The sequence below is a fragment of the Sorghum bicolor genome, chromosome 8 (assembly GCF_000003195.3).
Source record: "Sorghum bicolor cultivar BTx623 chromosome 8, Sorghum_bicolor_NCBIv3, whole genome shotgun sequence".
Taxonomy (NCBI): domain Eukaryota; kingdom Viridiplantae; phylum Streptophyta; class Magnoliopsida; order Poales; family Poaceae; genus Sorghum; species Sorghum bicolor.
In genome coordinates this window covers 55,684,152-55,704,474 of record NC_012877.2, presented here as the reverse complement: position 1 = coordinate 55,704,474, position 20,323 = coordinate 55,684,152, and the positions used below count along the sequence as shown (strand labels likewise).

Sequence of the window (20,323 nt, the reverse complement as noted above, 5' to 3'; positions counted from 1 at the left end):
TGCCTGCCATAAATTGGGGACGGTTGGGACGACGAAACAAGGAAGGAGAGAGACAGACAGCAACGAAATGAATCCACTGCTGCTGGTGCTGGTGTGCACCGTGGATCCAACAATGCCATCTTGTTGGAGAACAAGCCTTGCGTAGGCCTTGTTTGGATGCAGCATCAATCCACATGTGTTGGGGTGGATTGGAGTGGAACCTAAACTAAATTCTACTCCAATCCGCTCCAACACATGTGGATTGAGGTGAATCCGATAACATCCAAACAAGGCCTTAGATGTGAAATTTTTTTGGATTTCGCTACCGTAGCACTTTCGTTTGTTTGTGACAAATATTGTCCAATCAGAGACTAACTAGGATCAAAAGATTCATCTCGCGATTTACAGGCAAAGTGTGTAATTAATTTTTGTTTTCGTCTATATTTAGTGCTCTATGCATATGCCGCAAGATTCGATATGACGGAAAATCTTGAAAACTTTTTGGATTTTGGTGGGCACTAAACAAGGCCGTAGACATGATAGTTTTTTGGCCTTGTTTAGTTCTAAAAAATTTTACAAAATGTAGCACTTTCGTTTATATTTAACAAATATTATTTAATTATAGACTAATTAGGTTCAAAAGATTCATCTCGCAAATTACAGGCAAATTGTGTAATTAGTTATTCTTTTAATCTATATTTAATGTTTTATGCATGTGTCGCAAGATTCGATGTGACGAAGAATCTAAAAAGTTGGGAACTAAATAAATAATATCAAAGAATCAATTAGCAAGGTAAGTTTTTTTTCTCCGAAAGACGACAAGAGTTTTGTTCGATTTTTATTAGACGAAGGTTAACAAGGTAAGCCATCAAATTAATTGTATAGAATTCCAACATGACTAGCAATGAAAGGAGTAATAATAGAAACATTGATATGTAAAGCATGCTATAGAACTGAATTAATTGTACTCTAACAGGATACGAGCTTCAGTTTCAGGCTCTGGCTGACCTTTATAGCAGGGCTCCAATAAACTTAGAGTTTGCTTAGCTGCACTTTGATCTACATGGGTTAATTTCTTCCCATCTCAATCGCTCCAAACCACGAGACATTGTGGATTGAAGTGTGTAACCAAATAAACCTTTTAGGCGCTCTTTGGAACACAAGATAAGAAAAAAAAATATATAGAAATAGGAACATGTTTAGCCAACCCCATAGGAATAGAAAACACAAGAGACAATATGAGATGGCCTTTGGTAGCACTACACGAGAAATCGACGATTGATGCTCTCAGCTTTTTGAATTTGAACAACTGTTGTTTGCATGATGGCCACCTTCCCGCCAAACACACATGTGACTGACACACAAGGCTGCTTTCCCACCAGGATTTTTTTTTTCAAGAGATCAGACCTCTTGCTTCCTTTCTTATGAAATCAATCCAAAGGAATACAATCATGTGGAATCAGTGGCGGAGCCGGGAATTATGCATAAGGGGGGCCAACCAAAAAATGTAATTTGTCAAAACTGAGCACAACTGGTGACCGTCTAGCTCAATTCATCAACTTGACACAGTTACTCGTATTTTCTATATGTATTTAGGATCAAATGTGTTATTCTTTCGGTGGTAGGCGATAAACCCTTAACAACAAGATATTTGAGATGATTTTGTAAACCTTAAGATATGCGTCTCAATTTTTCTAATGTGTTTCATAGTATTATCTAGTTATGTTTTGTACTTCCTCCATCCCAAAGTATAAATCATTCTAAGAATCTTAGAGAGTCAAAGTATCTCAAGTTTGACCAAAACTATAAAAAAGAATTGTAAAGATTTATGTCATCAAATAAATATACTGCAAAAATATAATTAATAATAAATATTATTATCTTATTATATAATTTGGCAAAATTTAGGATGCTTTGACTCTCGAAAATTCTTGAAATTACTTATAATTTAGAATAGAGGGAGTACAATTCTATTATTTTGAGAATATTAATAAGTATATATGACAAAAAATTGTAATACTTCTCTCTTAACATAAATGAAAATCTTAAATTGTTGATACTTGTTATGGGGGGCCATGGCCCCTGCCAGCCCCCCCTTGGCTCCGCCACTGTGTGGAATGTTTTCTATTCTTTCTTGTGAATCAAAGGGGTGTGTAGGGAAAATTCCTTAGGAATCCGGATCCTCCAAAAATCCTTTGCGAATCTTCCATTCCAAAGGGGGCTTAACGATGCTATGATTCTATTTCATGGAGTTTTATTTGACCCCGGCTTAGGTTTTTCTATAAACCACTTCACCGGTCATTTTTAGTAAATGGACAATGTTTCTCTCTCAATATTTCAGCATAAACATCAACATAAGACGAATTTTAGCGAAACGAATAGGACGGCTCGAAATAAGTTTATTACGAAAACATACTGTATAATTATCTGATGAGACTGGTTTGGTATTATAAATGTTAGTATCTCTTTTATATGAAGCTTAAAATCCATTTGGCTATGGCCGTGTTTAGTTCTTGAAAGAAAAAAAAAATTTCGCGACACTATAACACTTTCATTTATTTGTGGTAATTAATTACTGTCCAACCATACATGGACTAATGAGGCTTAAAAGATTCGTCTCGTAAATTTCGACTAACCTGTGCAATTAGTTTTTATTTTTGTCTATATTTAATATTGTCTAAAGATTCGATGTGACGGGAAATCTTAAAGAAAAAAAAAGTTATGTTTTAGGCTGACGTGCCGCGGCATGCATGGCAGGACGATCCAGACCGTTCCTTTTTTTTTCCTGTCGACGACGACATGTATGGACGGATGGGCGGGCGATGGATTCAATGCGAGACGCATGCATGGTTAATGAGCTTGGAGCCTCCATGTCCATGGCACCAGGCAGAAGAAGAAGAAGCAGGAGAGCTGTAGCATGCAACGCAGTTGCCTCCGCCTCCGCCTCCGCCTCCGTCTCCGCCGTTGCCATGCGACTCGATCTGACGCGGCTGCAGCAGTCTGGCCTTGTTTAGTTCACTCCAAAAAGCAAAAAGTTTTCAAGATTCCCCGTCACATCGAATCTTGCGGCACATGCATGAAGCATTAAATATAGACGAAAGCAAAAACTAATTACACAGTTTAGCTGGAAATCACGAGACGAATATTTTGATCCTAGTTAGTCTATAATTGGATAATATTTGTCACAAACAAACGAAAGTGCTACAGTACCGAAATCCAAAATCTTTTCAGAACTAAACAAGGAAAGCGTGTGGCAGTTGGGCGCGCGGTTTGTGCCTGCCTCGCCCGCACCTGCACTGCCACTGCCACTGCAGCTCCATCTCTTCCGCTGCACCCGCATGGACCCCTGCAGCAAAAGCAGGCCCGCGTCCATGCATGCATGCATGTGCACTGCCACTAATGCTCTGCCGGTGCCGGGACGCCTTCAATCAAGAGGGGAAGTTCCCGGGCGCCTGCCAACTGCGCCTGCGCCGGCTTAGTGGCAGTCCAGCGCGATACATCTGTGCGCCACCACGGCACGTCACCTGCGCTGGACCTCCTCACGTTCAAGCACCGGCACGCATGCCCGCTATCTGCTGCTAGCATGCCCATGGCATAGCCCTCTCATGGTCATGGTCATGGTCATGGTGTGACCCGTGTCTGGCTGCATGTAGTGTCCGTGTGTGTGGTCAGTGGTCACCATGCCACGGCTCGCGGTCAGATTCGGGCTCCTTTCGGCTAACCGCCCGGGACGGCGACCGTTAACCGTGTAACCCCCGGCATCAACAATGCGGCCACAACCGCGCATGCACAATGACACGCCTTGCTAGTCCCTGTTCGCTTTGCTTAGCATTCAACAGTGTTATTCTCTCACAATAAATTAGCAAACAGTGCTTTTCAGCTAAGCGTACAGTACTTTAGAGTCTAAAGATCTAACACCGCCGTCGTCGACCTCCTCTCCTCTCCTCACGGCACGCACGCAGCCTCAGCTGCAGGCGGCTCGCAGCTCATGGGCGTCCGCCGCCGATCTGAGGTCGCCGCCGCCGCTGCCGCCCATGCTCATCAGCGTGGTCAGGTGCGAGACCTCCTTGGGCACCGACGCCGTCAGCACCTGCATTGCATGCCGACAAGGCCAATACCACCACCACCATGATTCATTCATTCGTGGGTCGTGGCTCAACAAGTCAACAGTAGCAGCAGCATGGATCGAACCAGAACCGAACCTCCCCCAACGCCCAGCGTTGCTAAATGTTATTGAGTAGTACGTATATAGTGAGTACTGAGTACTGGAGTACGTACCTCGTGGCCGTCGTCGGTGACGAGGACCTCGTCCTCGATCCGGATGCCCATGCCGCGGTACCTGGCCGGCGCGCGCTCGTTCAGGACCGGGGCCGCCGGGATGTACACCCCGGGCTCGATCGTTATTACCTGCACAACGCACACGCACATGCACCACAACATGTTTTGTCACTCACTCACTCACTCCAAAAACTCCAAAATGGTGATCGACCTGGCCCCCCAACAACAGATTTAATTGGTGCGTGCAGCCGCCTGCCTGGCCGATCCGGCAACGGCAGCACGCACTACATGTCTGCAGTTAGTGAGTGACGGTACCACGGAATCCTTCACAGAGAATAAGCAATAATAATAAAGCAATTACGTAGCGCTATTGCTGAAAACAGAAAACTCGGCGCTATACTATAGCTTCGAATTCTGTGATGAGCTACTGTTAGGTCTGTGATATGCGGTATGCCAGATCGAGACAGGCCAGTTGGGTTGTTGTTGTTGTACTTGTGTCGTCCAGGATTCAATCGAAGCGTGGACACAGCAGCAGGGAAAAAGGCGATGGTAAATTGAGATGATTAAGGTAGGAAGGGGAGGGAAAACAGATGAGATCAACTTACGACGCCGGGCTCCAAGGGCTTGTCCTTGGGGAGTGTCATGGAGTCATGAATATCCATGCCTAACGAGTGACCTGGAAACAGGGACAACACACAAAGGGGGTCATGTTAAGTTTTGGTCCCCCCGGACCCCGCGGTACCACCACAAAATGCATTCAAGACCAAATCTAGAGAACAGATGGGCAGCCAGATGGTGGGACATACCTATTGCGGTTGGGTTCAAGTAGTTGTATTGGATCGATTTCCCCTTCTCCAGGATCCCCAGTTCTTGGAATCCCTTTATCAGCAGCTTTACCTGCATTTCACAGATTTTTTTTTTTTGAGACATGGGTCTTCTTTGAATTTTTCATGGTATTTAGTATATGTTATTTACAGAAATAGCAAGGATGATACCAAGAAATACATACCGAATGATTGTGTATCTCGTTAATGCTTGTGCCCGGTTTACAGAGCTTTATGCACTCCTTATTTGTCTCCAGTATTAAGCTGTACAGCTCTTCCTGGGTTCAGTCAAGATGAGGATTCAAACTCCTAGCTCAAATCTTCAAAACACCAAACTATACCAACTGTTTCTCTAGTATATAAATAGGGCAGTAAAATTTGAGCAGTTACCTGAGCAGGTGAAAATCTGCCGCAGGGTGGCCATGTTCGAGTCAGATCGCTAAGGTAGCCATGATACTCACAGCCAACATCCATGAGCAGAAGATCCCCTGTTTTGATCTGTCAAACAGCTGCATCATTGACTTTTACAAGAAAATAGCTCTGAGATGTGGAATGAGCTAAGTAACAAGAGACAAGAAAGAAGCACTTACTTTTCTATCATTTCTTGAGTAGTGTATAATGCTGCCATTTGCTCCTCCACCAACTACAGGATGGAACCTAAGATATGGCAATCAAACACAACGTAAATAAATTGTCTGATACTAGGACCCTGCTCCCTGAACAAAAAGAAAGGTTCCTCGATCCACACCTATTCATAAGAACACAACTAAATTATCAATAAACAAATGAATGGATAGCAAGGATACACGGCAGAAAGCTTACGCCATTCTTTGAGCACCTCTCATTTTGCACTCGTATTCAATCTTAGCTGCCAACTGGCTTTCCTCTCTGTGGGTCCTCGACAGCAACATTGTTTGTAGAAGAGACTGTGGTCAAGTTGAGAGAATCTATCAGTGCTCCAAAAAATTCAAGCTGTCACACATATTTAAGTCAGTTGTTAAATATACTTTCTCCGCCCCTGAATAAATCAATTCCTAGACTTGTCTCAAGTCAAACTTTAAAAAAAATGACCAAATTTATAGAAAATAGCACCAAGATTTATGATACCAAATTAGTATCATTAGATACACCATAAACTATATATTTTCATAATATGCTCATTTGGTGTCACAAATATTTGTATTTTGTTCTATAAAGTCGGTCAAACATAACAAAGTTTGACTTAAGACAACTTGCTCTTGTGTTTCAGAGGCTTGATGCCTTGCGTCCTGCATGCATACTGCAAGTCGCTAACTGAACTAGAAATTCCAGGCATACTAAATTTTCAGTGGGCTTTGTTGGAGGCCCAACCAATAGTAAGAAGAAACAGTAAGTGGGGTGTCTGGGTGCACAGCCACGAGGCAGGGAATATGCGCAGGCAGCATGGAATGGAAAATCATTAGGGAATCGTTTGTAGCCTTGGTTTACCAAACCAAAAAGGACTAGATATTTCCGATGGGCTCTTGTTGGATGCCCAACCAATAGTAGGGAGATGCACACTGTGAGGTGCTTGAGTGCACTAACCTGAGTTATGGAGCCAACCAGGAGGCAGGGAAATATGTGCAGGACAGTGCGGTATGAATAATCATTAGACAAACAGTGTACCTTTGGTTTTACCAAACCAAAAAGGACTACATGTTCATCCACCTATCTAATTAGCTCGTCCTTGTGTCCCTATCTAGTCCTCTACTAGTGGGTTTTCCCACATCAACTCCAAAAGTTCACCTAAGAAATAAATACCATCTTGTCCCTTCCCCAACCAGAATAACTCCAGCTCCTAATAATTGTATCACAAGCAAGCTAGACTAATATTAGGAACTGGAACATCAAACACACTACAGAAAATTCTCTATGCAGGTCTGAACTGATTAATACTCTGTCCTAAGACTGGATGCCAAAGGTAAACATTTAACCAAATACCTGAGAAACTATGGACGCTGATTCCCTCATCAACTTAATTTCTGATTTTGACTTGACCCACCGTAATTCATCGGTGTAATTTGTAAGATCTTTTACTTTATTGTTGAGTGATGCCCTACGGAAGGCATCCAAGTTCTTATAAGAAGATGCTGTCTTCACATTGTGATACACCCCTTTTGATCGCTCAATCAGTTCAGTAAGGATCTGCATATTAGTAGCAATAGCATTAATGTGGTCAGGTGGAGGATTCAGTAAGATCTACACCAGCAAAGCATTATCACTAGCAGGAAGTAACGACTAGTGATTAAAAGTGATGCAGTAGATAATGCTGGAAGAAAATCTGAGTGCTGACCTTCTGCATCTGACTAAGTGGAAATGCTTTATCTGCTTTAAAGAAATCCATAGCAGCCTCAACTCCAGCAGTTTGACCTTGCCAAACTACATCCTAGCTCAATAATACATTAATAAGAATTGTGTGGCTTACATAAAAAACCTATCAAAATAAGGGCTCATTACCTCCTTATTTGTATCTGGCATGAACATGCACAACCCTGTTTCTTCACTCAAAACTGCTACACCACCAGGTTGCGTACAACCTGTAATATACAGGTAATCACCATTCTGTCTGAATGGATATGGCACTACATCAGTCATCATCTGCTGATCAGCGGAAGCAATAATGGCCAAGCTCTTCTCTGGTAGCACCTCCAAAAGCTTTTTTCTTCTAGAGATGTACTCCTCATTTCTGATGCCTGGTGTGATCTCTCCATCAGCTAATAACTGGCTCATATAGTAGCAATGTTTAAGAAACACATACAACTAGTTGGTTTAACAAAATAACAAAACCAATAATAAGAGCAGAATTTAACTAGATTTGCAGAGACTGTATTTTAGTGGATGAGAAGTCAACATATCAGCATATTCGGCCTAACAGCACCCACTGTGGAACAAATTATAGCTCTAGTAACTTAAAAAGGCATATTAATTAGTTTATTTGATAAATAAAGTACTTTGTGTCGACTCAGATCATGAACCTATATAAGATTATAAGCAATGATAATCTTCTACCCCAACTTCAACTTCTCTGTATGAAAGAATTCTGGCACTCAAGACTAACTTAAGCTTCAAAATGAACTAGGTGCCAGGCCTTAGATATACTAATAGACACTAGTACATTAAAAGAGGAACAAAAGGTGACACAATCTCATTTAGAATGGCATAAAAAAGTCATTCCTTTTTGGGCTTCCTTTTTAGATGCATGTGTTTTTTTGGTGGTCCTGCACTCCTGCTGCATCGCTCACAAAAAAAACTCAAATTTTCATAATAAGATGAGAAAGTATACATGCAAAGTGAATTGCATGCCTTGTAAAATGGTACTGAAATCGGTACAAGCCAACATAGGGCACCAATGAAAAACAGGTGACTTAAAACATACTTTAAGAACTAGCAAGTAGCAACTAGTTAAGTCTCCAAAAACACAATGCGACTAGCAGCGGCGGAGCTTCTACAGGACAATAGGGGCCATGGCCACCCATGAACTTGTGTAAACTACATTAGTTGCAGCCATTTTGGCTTGATAAAACTAAAGATTAGCATTGTTCTCTAATGATTGGCCCCGGTTGGATTTAGATCCAAGCTCCGACACTGGCGACTAGTATCAGTGTCTAAACGGTAAATACCAAATACGCACAGCCAGGGTCAACATGCCTGCAAAATCTGGTACCAGCAGCAAGTAAGAAATGAGATTGGCAATACCTCAGGATGAGACTGGGGTGTTGGTTGGCCAACATCAACTATACCACCGGCTGTGTATGCAGCTCGCTGAACCAAACCATGGGAAGCAGATAGAAATCGAGATGCCACCTGGGTGCAATGCAAAAAGAAAGATGATTCACTATCATGGTGCTAAACAATACAGAGACATTTGTTTTTCATCAATGCCATCTAACTGCAGGTAAAGTTCACATTTCACAACAATTTAAGGAGGAAAAAGAAAAAAGGATAATGTGTAGATCAGCCTGTGAAGAATTTGCCACTTCTCTCATCTGGAAAGGATACTTCTGTCTAACAAAAAGCTGGGCACTTAGACTACCAACCAGGTACAATTTGAATGTTCAATGCTTGTAGCACTGTAGCAGTAATCCAGTTGACAATCAGGAAATATAAGTGTGTCTGTCAAAGAAGACAAGTAAACATTGCCTTTTACAAGGGAGGCAGGAGATATGCAATCCACACAATTTCAGCCCATGCTAACCAAAAGCATCATCTAAATCAAAACTTGACAAAGCTTTACTGGCACAAACACTGAAACACATAGGAAATTTCCCTTAACAACCAATCTAATTATCCCACTGAAGCCAAATCATCCCAAACTATCTTGCCTACTGGCTATACTATATGTGGAATCCATTTCTGGTATCACCAAGACTTCTACTAGGCATAAAAAAAGACTTAGACAGGGGGAGAGATGCCTTGATTTTTTCCCCTAACAGGATGGTTAGCAGAACTGCAGTAAAATTCCTTCCTTCAAGATGGTTCCTTCAAGCTACACACTCCCTGTTCCAATCCCCAGAATATCTGAGTTTCTGTTCTTTGGACCCCCAACAAGCACAACGCACCCTAAGAATTAGAGATTCATGAGAGTCATCATAAGCAAGGAGCATAACCTTATTGTTTTGGTTGAAACCTCGAGCATATAAGATGTACTCCCTCTGTTCCAAATTATTAGACGTTTTGGTTTTTCTAGATACATAGCTTTTACTATGCAGTTAGATATACACTATGTCTAGATACATAGTTAAGGCAATGCATCTAGAAAAGTCAAAACATCTTATAATTTGGAACGGAGGGAGTACCTCACCACCTATAGATATTGTCATCTCCAGCACATCATCTCCTGTTGTTCTTGTAGTTGCCCAATTGGTGCCATGCAAGCTGGAGTTGTGTGTTAATAACTCTTCCAACACTTTACTTACAGATAATCTGGCCTATGTGTGTGCCATCAATCACTTGGTTTGAGTAAGACTCCGAGCTCCAGGGGAAGTGATAAGTCAACAAAATGGGCAATCAACTCAGAAGCCGACTTTGCCTTATCATCATCCAAGTAATCTTTCCCCAAGGCTAGCTCTTGCAACACGCCATCTTTCCCCAAGGCTAGTTGCTGCAACAAACCAGCATGCACGGTCATGTCAGATGACATCTTTTCATCCCACACAAACTCACTAGGCACTTCATCAAACACCTCTTGTGCAGCACTCTCTGATACAGCAGTGGAGGCCCTGGAGACTATCCGCTTAGCCTGTGCTATTGTGCCATCCTTAAGAGACAAACATCTCACCTAGAGAATCCACATTAAACTCCAAGAGAGTGAGCATTGCTGAGCTGAGTCTGAGTGAACATAATGTCATTATCTGGCTGAGGAAGTAGCTTCCTCCCCTCACCACCACAGTACTCACCAAACCCTGCTACTTGCTGAAACAGCCTGGTCTTGCAAAGCATGTCATCAGACACATCTTGTGCAGCAACTCTCGATGAAACCGCAGCCCGGAACGTCTTCTGCTCAGCAGGTGTTCCTGCGTCATCCCATAGAGGCATTTCCTCGAACAACTAGTGGGCATCCTCCACAGACACCACCGTTGCACAGACACCACCGTTGCCAATTACCATGGAAACTAAACTACTTCCTCAGCCATACCGCCATCTGCGCTCCCGGAGGCCCGGAGTATCGACTCGGCCGCCGCACACATGCACGCCGTCACCCAAGGCGACCAGCCAGGCCACAGAATCCCACCCTCCCCTTCTCCCAGAAAATGAAAAAAAAAACAGAAAAAGGACGAGAAGGGAGGAAGGGGCGAGGAAGTGATGGGAGTGGGGTGCTTCAACCATCTGCTTACCTCGGTTGATCGCAGCAGACGCGCCGCCATGGCCATTGGCAACAGCCTCTCTAAAACCTTTGCTCGAGTTCGCTTCGCCGCTCTCGGGTCTCCCTCCGGCCCTGCGTTTTCCCTCTCTCTGTAGCTGAAGTTCACTTTGCGTTCTCTCTCTAGCTGTCACCAATCTTAAAGCACACATCTAGCCTTTAGTTCAAAAAATTTTGCAAAATTTTTCAGATTCTTCGTCACATCAAATCTTGCGCACATGCATGAAGTATTAAATATAGATAAAAAATAACTAACTGCACAATTTACATGTAATTTGCGAAACGGATCTTTTGAGTCTAATTAGTCCATGATTGTACAATATTTGTCAAATACAAACAAAAGTGCTATAATATATATTTTACAAAAAAAAAATTAGAACTAAACAAGGCCTAAGTATTCCCTAGTTTGCTATGCCATTTTGTTTTCTTGCTCGAGATTCGAGAAGACGGAGAATACAAAAAATTAATTGCAGTTGACCAGAATTTGAAACACACATCTACAATATTGACAAGTATTTATTCAAAGAACCACAAATTGGAACGTAGAAAAGGGTTAACCTGAATTCGAAGAAAGTGGTATTGACAAGTATTTCTTCAAAGAAATGGACAATGTTATTTTGTTGTGTCATCTTGTTTCTAAGGGCAGCTGCAACGCAGGCAGACAATGCTAAGAGGCAGCTGCAACGCAAGCAGACAATGCTAGTAGCCTTAGAAAAAAGATACGTTCCATGTATGAGTAACAACCAAAGCTAATTTTTCTCCAATCGAAGCATACTGCTATCTTCTCTTCTTTGATCCCCCCAGTGGCGAAGCTACATTGTAGCTTGTGGGTGCAAATGCACCCACAAAAATTAAAAAAATCACTACTAAAATTATTTTTTCACCATGATTGTTGTTTATATTTTTACATCGATAAGAGAAGCGCACCACTCTTTAAATTACTCTAACTTCGCTAATGGATCCCACCACTATCCTTAGTCTCCTGTCTCTTTTTCTAAAATCAGCTCTGATGCACACACTCTCTCTCTCTTTCTAGTGGTCCTAGAAAACTTCACTGCTACATAGCCACAACGCTATCTCGATTAGCTGCTCTGCGTTTTTGTCAGGTGAAGCAAACGGTTCTTCTGCAAGAGCATCTAACAGCCTGCGAGGCTATACTTCAGTGTGACATGGAACTTTGGTGGCGACATGGACCTCAGAGCAGCACAACATGTAGAGTTGGGGACGGCCTAAGGCCTGGTTTAGTTCACCCTAAAAACCAAAAACTTTTCAAGATTTTTCGTCACATCGAATCTTGTGGCACATGCATGAAGCACTAAATATAGATGAAAATAAAAACTAATTGCACAGTTTGTCTGTAAATCATGAGACGAATCTTTTAAGCCCAGTTATTTTATGATTGGACAATGTTTGTCAAATAAAATCGAAAGTGCTACAGTGTTAAAATCCAAAAAAATTTCAGATCTAAACAAGGCCTAAACATGTAAACACCTTTTTAGGTCATCAAATCAAACTTGTTTGTCATATTGTTCCAGTTCTTAAACTCAGAAATCGCATCATACCATCCAGTTTCTAACCCACAAATCACGAACTTGTTTAGCTATATATATATCATCCAGGTCTCTAGACTTGCTACTCGCTAATCGTGTAAATACTCAATCTCTATTCATGTGTCACTAGCTCTAAGACCTGAACATAGATCGAGGACCTAAACAAGTGACTTTTGAGTCTATGGAGTATGGACTTAGATGGCACAATTGAACATTAAGAATCTAAACGGTTAATTTATAAGTTTAGAAACCATGATAACATAGCCAAGCATGTTTGAGGTCCTCAATGGTCAAGTTGTGACTTTAGAGACCAGCAACCAAACAAGTTTGAAGACCACCAGTGGACTTTACTCAATTTTCAAATTTCAAATATTTCTTATAAAAAGTTTCAAGTGCATATATCTAGAAAAGGCAAATCATTTTCACAACGCCGCGGCACCAGTAATCCCTCTGAGTCAGCATGAGGGAGAATCCCAATTTGTTTAGCACAATCAGACGCAAAACACTAATGAAAGTAAAAACGGCCAATGCCTTTCAAAACTCAACTTGTGTACACCATCAACTTACAACAGAATACAATCACTTGAAAACATTTCATTGGAAATTGGAAAGAAAATCCTTTATTCGATCGATGTAGGGTGACCGGGTGGGGATTATGTGGCCCATGTCATGCTCAACAACGGAGCAGCAATCCTGCTCAAACAGACCAGCAAGTTCAGCGCTCGCCCTGTTTGCTATCTGCCTATCATGACCATCCCCATTACCAAAACAATGGAGCGAGGAGAGCTTGATTGGTTCGTTGCCAAAATCACCCACAGGTGCTGGATATCCGGAGCAGAACATCCCAAACCTGAACTTCGGAGAGCCACAGATCTTCTGCTGCTGCCTGCAGAATAAGGCAGCCATGGCAGCGCCCTGAGAGAAGCCCAGGATTCCATCGAAGCTGCCCATTTGAGAGATTGCATTTTCAAGGTAGATGTATGATTCCTCAAAGCCTTCAGTTTGTTGCTGGTACTGAAGAGGGTCAAATGGCACATCTGCAGCCCTCCAGTATTGCTCAGGGTTGTAGTTGGAGTTTGGAGCAATGAGCCATGCAAACTTCCGTTTTGGTGTCACAGATAGAGGTGAGGGTTTGTCCAAGCAGTGGCCCTGAATTGGTTGATATACAAAGGAAAGTTCATGTGGTGCATCTACAAAGACAAGCTCAGCAATGTGCTTCAGCTTCTTAGCAAGTGCTGACGTCCTTCCCTTAAAATTGGACGCGTTCTGGCGGAAACCATGCAAGCAGAGGATCCTCAACCTTTTCAGCTGCTCACTACCTGTGTAACATTTCATTTACTTAGAGCAAGGTCAACCTAAATACAAGTAAATATAGCTAATTCAGAGAACTGCATGCTTTATAGTTTGGACTGAATGAATTAGAGAATGGAGTACCAGAATAAACAGATCAACTGATTCAGTGGACCAAAAATGCAAATGGACTCAAACCACATGCAAGCTACTATTACTTTAAAATTGGTGAGCATTTCTAACGAAGCTTTAATATTGTTCTTAAGGTTACTAAACCTACTCCCTCCGACCACGAAAGAATAAATTCCTAGAGTTGTTCTAAGTCAAACTTTTTAAACTTTGACCAAATTTCAAAAAAAAATGTTAAGATATATGGTATGAAATTAGTATCATTAGATTTATCATAGAATATATTTTCATAAGATGCGCATTTTATGTCAATAGATGTTGTTACTCTTTTCTATAAAGTTAGTCAAACTTTAAAAAGTTTGTGTGGCATGGATTCTAGGAATTGATTCTTTCGTGGACGGAGGGAGTACTATGCACTTATCTATCTTGCTCAAGCTCAGCACCCCAGTCCATGCACATAAGACCCATGTGGCCATGTGCATATTTGAGTAGGAACATAAATAAATTGTCATTCAGAGAGTGCAATGGAAAACTGATACAGACCTTACCATCACTCCAGGGAACTTTGGAAATCGCATTGTGATAGCTTATGGGTGGTTTTTCAAAGCTTTCAGATAGTCCTATCTGAATTTTGCAGTCTTGTCTTGTTGATATTTGGCAGGGCTCTTTTCCATTTTTTTGACATAACTCGCATGCATATTCCTTGGTGGAATCCTGGAGATAAAAGACAAGTTTAACTTTTTTAAGCAATTATACAAATTAGTGTACAAATCAATATGACAATCAACAAAACTTTCTGAAAAGTGCACTAAAAAACATTGCTTTTGACTCAACCTGACATGTAGGGCACACTAGGACCAACATTCTGCAATGGCTGCACCGACAGCGTGATGAATAGTCATCAAAAGAAGAACCACACATCAAACACGCTCCGAGTATGTTTTCTTTAAAGCTTCCCACTGAGATTCTATGAAATGACATTGGGACAGATTAGTGGCAAGAAAAACAAACGAAACACAGCAAAGGAAGAGTTTGAGATTTGCAGGCTGTATCATTATGTACTCAAACCTGTGGTCAAATACAAAATTCTTTCCTTCAAAGTAGCCACCATCTGGAAATTGCTCCAGATACCGCTGAATGCCACCATATAGCTAACATAAACATAATAATAAACAGTCATGACTCATGAACAATACAAATTACTCAAGCATGGATAAGTACTCAAGATTAAAGACAAGCCAAACAGAGTATAGCAAATTACCTGAAAAACGTTCTCAAATCCTTCACCTTTTGAGCGAATATAAGCTGATGCCATCTCGCAGCGTATACCTCCTGTGCAGTACCTGTAATAAATACAAAAATGTTAGTTAGGCCTCTTGCTTAATGCTTGCAAATTACATTAGTCAAATTCAAAGATCCAGCCTAACGTACATAAGAATAGATTTCCCATGCAGCTGCTCAGCATGCTCGTCTATCCAAGAAGGCAGGTCACTGTATTGCCTAATTTCCGGATCTAAGGTCTTCGCATTTGGCACATTGAACTTGCCAATCCGAGTCTCGTATACATTCCTTGCATCCAAGACAACCACTTCCTTCTTCTCTGCAGATGCCACAGCATCCAAACTAGTCCCAGCTAAAAGCAGAGTCCAATTTAGAAATTATAATCCAGTCCTAAGCCAAAAATTGGCAGCCAAAACAAACATGGACAAGCCTCAGTCCGAGAATCCACTCACCAACATTCTGGAGCACCGAATGGAACTCAGCCGCCGACAAGTGTTTCCCAGCACTCGAAACCTCTGGCGGTGCTGACGTGGGGTTGGAGCACAGGGTAACTAGCTCCTGCCAATGCAGCAACAATTTTAAACACAGTGATGGATGGCAGTATGGCACTACCAGCTGGTCAAAGGTGAAATCATTCTGCTGGAAGCAGTGGCAAGAACCTTGACGACCCGGACGGAGAGTGAGGTGAAGCCGCACTCCCTGGCGACCCTCTCGTCGACAGGGTCGTCGCAGGACGCCAGCTTGAAATCCGTGCCCTCGAACAAGGCGTTGGAGCTCATCTCCTTGATATGCTTCTCCAGCGTGGTCATCCGCCCTCCGAGCTACCAACACCAAAATGCAGGGCCGGTGAGGTCGTGATAAATTCATTTGTGGACACTGCAAAGCTCGATCTTCCCTGCCCCGCACCAAAGGCGCCGCCTACGATGCCGAGAAGACAGAGCAAAGCGGGGGGGCATGTTCTCACCGTGGCGTTGACGCCGTCGGGGCCGACCCGGACGCGGCCGACGAGCGCGAGGCCGCGGCAGTGCGCCTCGTAGAACGCGGCGAGCGCGGCGGCGTCGGGCACCTCGGCGTACTTGTAGTAGAGAAGCACACCGTAGCGATCTCCGCCTCCATCTCCTGCATGCTGCTCCTGCTGCCCCGTCGCGTCCATAGCCAAACAGGCAGAAACCCTAGCTGCGGCGACGGCGACGGCGGCTGCGGCGGCGGAAGAAGAAGGACGAAACGAAGAAGATGACGAGAAGAAGCGGACAGGTTGGGCCTTCTGCGAGTCTTCAAAACGCAATGGGCCGGCCCACCATGCATATGTGAAGGCCCAAATTTCATCCCATTTAGTTGGAGGCCCAAAAGTTATCTCGGCCCACCTACCACCTTATCCTTCTCCTCGCCCGCATTTCATTTCGCTCCGCGTCCCCACACGGCCACACCGGAAAAACCCCCGGCAAGAACCTCGCTCTCCGGCGTCTCCGGCGACCGGCGGTAGTCCGGCCACATACCTATGGAGGCCACCGCGGTGCCGCGGGCTCTGTCCCTCCTCGGGCCATCGCTGCCGCCGCCTCGGATGCGTATGAACTGCTTGCGCGTAGCCATTGGAGGAGGTGTGAGGCGGAGGGGGGCCGTTGCAGTCTGGGCGAAGAAGAAGAGGGGGAAGGGCGGGGACGGTGAGGCGCAGGAGCGGGTGGACACGCACAGCTTTGCGCCCAAGGCGGGCGAGGCTGCCGGGCTGTTCCCCGAGGCCGTCCTGCTTAGAAAGGTTCGGTCTTTTTTCTGTTCATTCAATTCCCTGCTAGGCTGCCTGTAGATGCTTCTATCTTAGCGTTTAAGCCTGGGAGACGAGGAACAGGACATGGATGCTTTCGTGTTTCTGCTTCTAGACTAGATTCTTCCGTGAGTGCAACGGTTTTGGTAAATGATTTGGCAGCAGCCAATATCTGTGTAAGTAGGCCTTAATGTTGCAAATGGTGGATATGAGATTGTTTTTTTAGGGATAATCTGGTGTTATATGCTTGCGTCTGTGTGTAAACCTCTGCAATGCTTTAGTTTTCTTGTACAGTAGCCATTGCCAATCAATACAATCTTCTGTTCATGACAACAGAGCCATTTTCCTATAGAAATGATCAAATGAAATTTATGAATGAACAGTTGCTAGTACTCCACTAGACGAAATAGAAAATAGAAAATAAATTATGAAGTTTGCCCAAGGCATACCAAACATTATGGATTTGGTCATTTGCGGTTGAAACAGGAGATGCTCTTAAGTTTTGTATGGGGAAGATTGAAAGCTATTGCAATTGGCTAAACAACTACATGCTTCTTATTTCTGTTGTTTTGTAGAAAATGGTGAGAGACGATGGTCAAGTGTCACCAGAATTTGCTGATGCGGACGAAGGTTCACTTTTCTGTTATATTTTTTTACATGTCCATTTTAGTACTGTAAAGATCCTTTTTATGGTTCATGTGAATATTTTATTATTCTAATCCCTTTTTTTCTTTGCAGAAAAGCTGTATGATTTTCTTAATATTCAGCTAGAGAGTGATTTAAATCTGAAAAGAAGTAAGAGCTCTCTCCTTTCCTCTTCCATCAAGCTATTTTTTTCTATTTCTTCATGCTGGCATTACTTGCTGTTCATTTGTGCTGGCTTTCTGAGTTCAGCTTGAACTTCGTCCTTTTACAGTGCGGCACTATGAAGTAGTTTATCTAATTCATGAGGACCGTGTTGAAGAAGTTGAAAATGTTGTATCAAAAGTACAAGGTGCGTCTCTCAACGCTCATCACTCGGACATCACTTGTGTATTGGTGAAATTGTTTTAGCACACTGGAGTCCTTTCTCTCTCTAAACATGCTAACTAAATGAGTTCATCTTAATCACCTAAAGCTAAAGGAAAACTAAGGTGTAGGTTTGACACTCTTATAGGGCTGTTCCCTGCTAAACTTGCTACTGTCTGTCTGATTTGCTTTTGCTGCCTTTGTGTTTTCCATCTTTATGTGCAATCTCTAGGGCAGGAAGGAAACTGTTGTTTCTCTATTCCTTGTGGTGTACATGTTTCTATCGTATTTTTTTCAATCAGCCAATGTACCTGAGCATATATTTTTTACATTTTATGGAATAGTCTAACAGTTTATAAATATACTGCTGAAGAGTTAACGTACAACTATTGTCTTTGTTCTCTTGTAGATTTTATCAGGGAGAAGAAAGGAAGGATATGGAGGGTTAACAATTGGGGGCTGCGCAGGCTTGCTTACAAAATAAAGAAAGCAACACATGCCAATTACATTTTAATGAACTTTGAGATAGAGTCAAGATACATCAATGACTTCAAGACCCTGCTAGACAAGGATGAAAGGGTCATCAGACATCTCGTTATGAAACGGGATGAGGCAATTACTGAAGACTGCCCTCCCCCACCAGAATTCCACACTCTGCGAGCTCAACAATATTTTGATGATGAATATGAAGATGAGGAGGAAGAGGAAGAGGATGGGGATGCTAGGAGGGAGATAGAGTCTGCCAATTATGATGAGGATGATGTTGAAGCCGATGATGAGCCTGAAATTATTTATGTTGATGAAGCTGATCAGGATAATTACGAAGACACTAGAAGAAGGAACAGAAAGCTAAAGGTGAAGAAGTATATGTCAGAGAAGGTATTGAGGTAGCATTAGTGTTTTTCCAGTTAGTTTAAGTCTTTTTAGTTCTTATACAAAAGACCACCTGTATCTGTACTATGAGGAAGCTTCACTTAGGTGCTTTTTCTGGTGCCAAGGACCACTACCATGATAATGAGATAGGTATATGTGCTATGGCTGGTACAGCCCTTGTAAATGCCTTCTTTAGTGCACCTTTGTTTTTTGTGTCACTTTATTTGCCAAGAAAACCAAAAGCTTAAAAACACTATATTATTAGTTCGAAATACAGCCTTCTCTGACTTCAAATAAGGTATGAGTACACACTGAGACCCCAAAAGATGCTTGCCTCAACCATTCAGTGGGGGTTGCGTCAATCTTTTAGCATTCCAAGGGGTAGCTAGTTGGAAGCAACCCTTTGTTTTCTGCTTTAAATTTGTGCATCTCTTAAGTATTTGGAGCATAAAAGCCCCTCCAATCTGTTGATCTGCAAGTTGCTGGCAGCCTTTGCCTTTTTGTTTCTTTCTCTTCATTTTAGATGGTGCTAAATTCATGTGTGCTATAAACCTGCAGTTTGTGTTGGTTGGAGAGTCCGTATTTCTTTTGTTCACAACTGAACATGCTAGATTCATTTTATTACACCACCTCCTCATCATTAGTTCACCGTTTTTTTTTTACTTGTACTTGACTAATTTTTCAAGCCAGGGAGCAGGGGCTAGCATCCGAACATCATTTACTGGAGGAACTTGTACTATTATGTATTGACAAAAACATGATCACATTGCCGTCATGCAAAGACAAGTTAGGGATGCAAATGATAGTAATTGTGAGGGGACCTTTTGCAAACTTAATTAATGATCAAACCTAAGGAATGTTCGACTGTTTTGTACTAATTGTCCCACAAGTTATAGATAGCTTGAGGTGTATCAAATGATCGACAACTAGCATTAAGTTTGGGAATCTTGCTCACTTCTCAGCTAACTTTTAGCATGTCACCTGCAAATCTTGAGATAATAATCAATGCATCTGATCTGCTATTATTGAAGGAAACTCCTTGATTGATCAGCTTTATTGTCACCATTTTGTTTCATAATCTTTCATATTATTTTTCTACAACCACTTTTCTTAAAAAAAATTGAGAATTATGGTCACCTCCTTTTCTTCTGCCGTAACTTGCTTTATGTTGCATTTAGGACTGGTATCTTGGGTTTCAGATAATATCGTGATCATGACTTGCATTAGCTGTGTATAGCCAGGGACTTGTTATCTCTACAGATAACAAGTAAATCTGCTAAACATAATCACTGCTTGAGATCACCATAAGTCTGCTAGTAATTAGAGGAATCTTCTTGATTGATCCGCTTGTTTTCTCTGTAATCTACTTTATGTCGTTGTAAGGACCACCGACAGTTTTGCTGAATAATAGTTCCGCGTGAATAATTCACCCGAGTTATTTGTAGTTTGTACCATGATCCATTTTCAAGACCGG

At 42.3% G+C, this 20,323-nt stretch overlaps 3 protein-coding genes across 3 annotated transcripts; 1 reads left to right on the top strand and 2 right to left on the bottom strand.

The window, feature by feature from the left end:
* On the bottom strand, positions 3,782–11,072 carry LOC8068079 (probable Xaa-Pro aminopeptidase 3). Its single transcript, XM_002442287.2, has 13 exons — positions 10,934–11,072; positions 8,796–8,903; positions 7,557–7,820; positions 7,393–7,485; positions 7,041–7,244; positions 5,904–6,007; positions 5,672–5,738; positions 5,472–5,579; positions 5,267–5,359; positions 5,064–5,154; positions 4,863–4,933; positions 4,258–4,386; positions 3,782–4,069 (listed from the first exon to the last, which is right to left on the bottom strand). The coding sequence occupies exons 1-13, from the start codon at positions 10,967–10,969 to the stop codon at positions 3,944–3,946; spliced, it is 1,494 nt and encodes a 497-aa protein (XP_002442332.1). The 5' UTR covers positions 10,970–11,072; the 3' UTR covers positions 3,782–3,943.
* Positions 12,886–16,455, bottom strand: LOC8068848 (rhodanese-like domain-containing protein 6). Its single transcript, XM_002442286.2, has 9 exons — positions 16,174–16,455; positions 15,869–16,030; positions 15,662–15,767; positions 15,360–15,561; positions 15,190–15,271; positions 14,997–15,079; positions 14,763–14,895; positions 14,477–14,642; positions 12,886–13,828 (listed from the first exon to the last, which is right to left on the bottom strand). The coding sequence occupies exons 1-9, from the start codon at positions 16,360–16,362 to the stop codon at positions 13,104–13,106; spliced, it is 1,848 nt and encodes a 615-aa protein (XP_002442331.1). The 5' UTR covers positions 16,363–16,455; the 3' UTR covers positions 12,886–13,103.
* LOC8068847 lies at positions 16,600–19,123 on the top strand. Its single transcript, XM_002443322.2, has 5 exons — positions 16,600–16,962; positions 17,544–17,598; positions 17,707–17,763; positions 17,885–17,962; positions 18,386–19,123. The coding sequence occupies exons 1-5, from the start codon at positions 16,708–16,710 to the stop codon at positions 18,865–18,867; spliced, it is 927 nt and encodes a 308-aa protein (XP_002443367.1). The 5' UTR covers positions 16,600–16,707; the 3' UTR covers positions 18,868–19,123.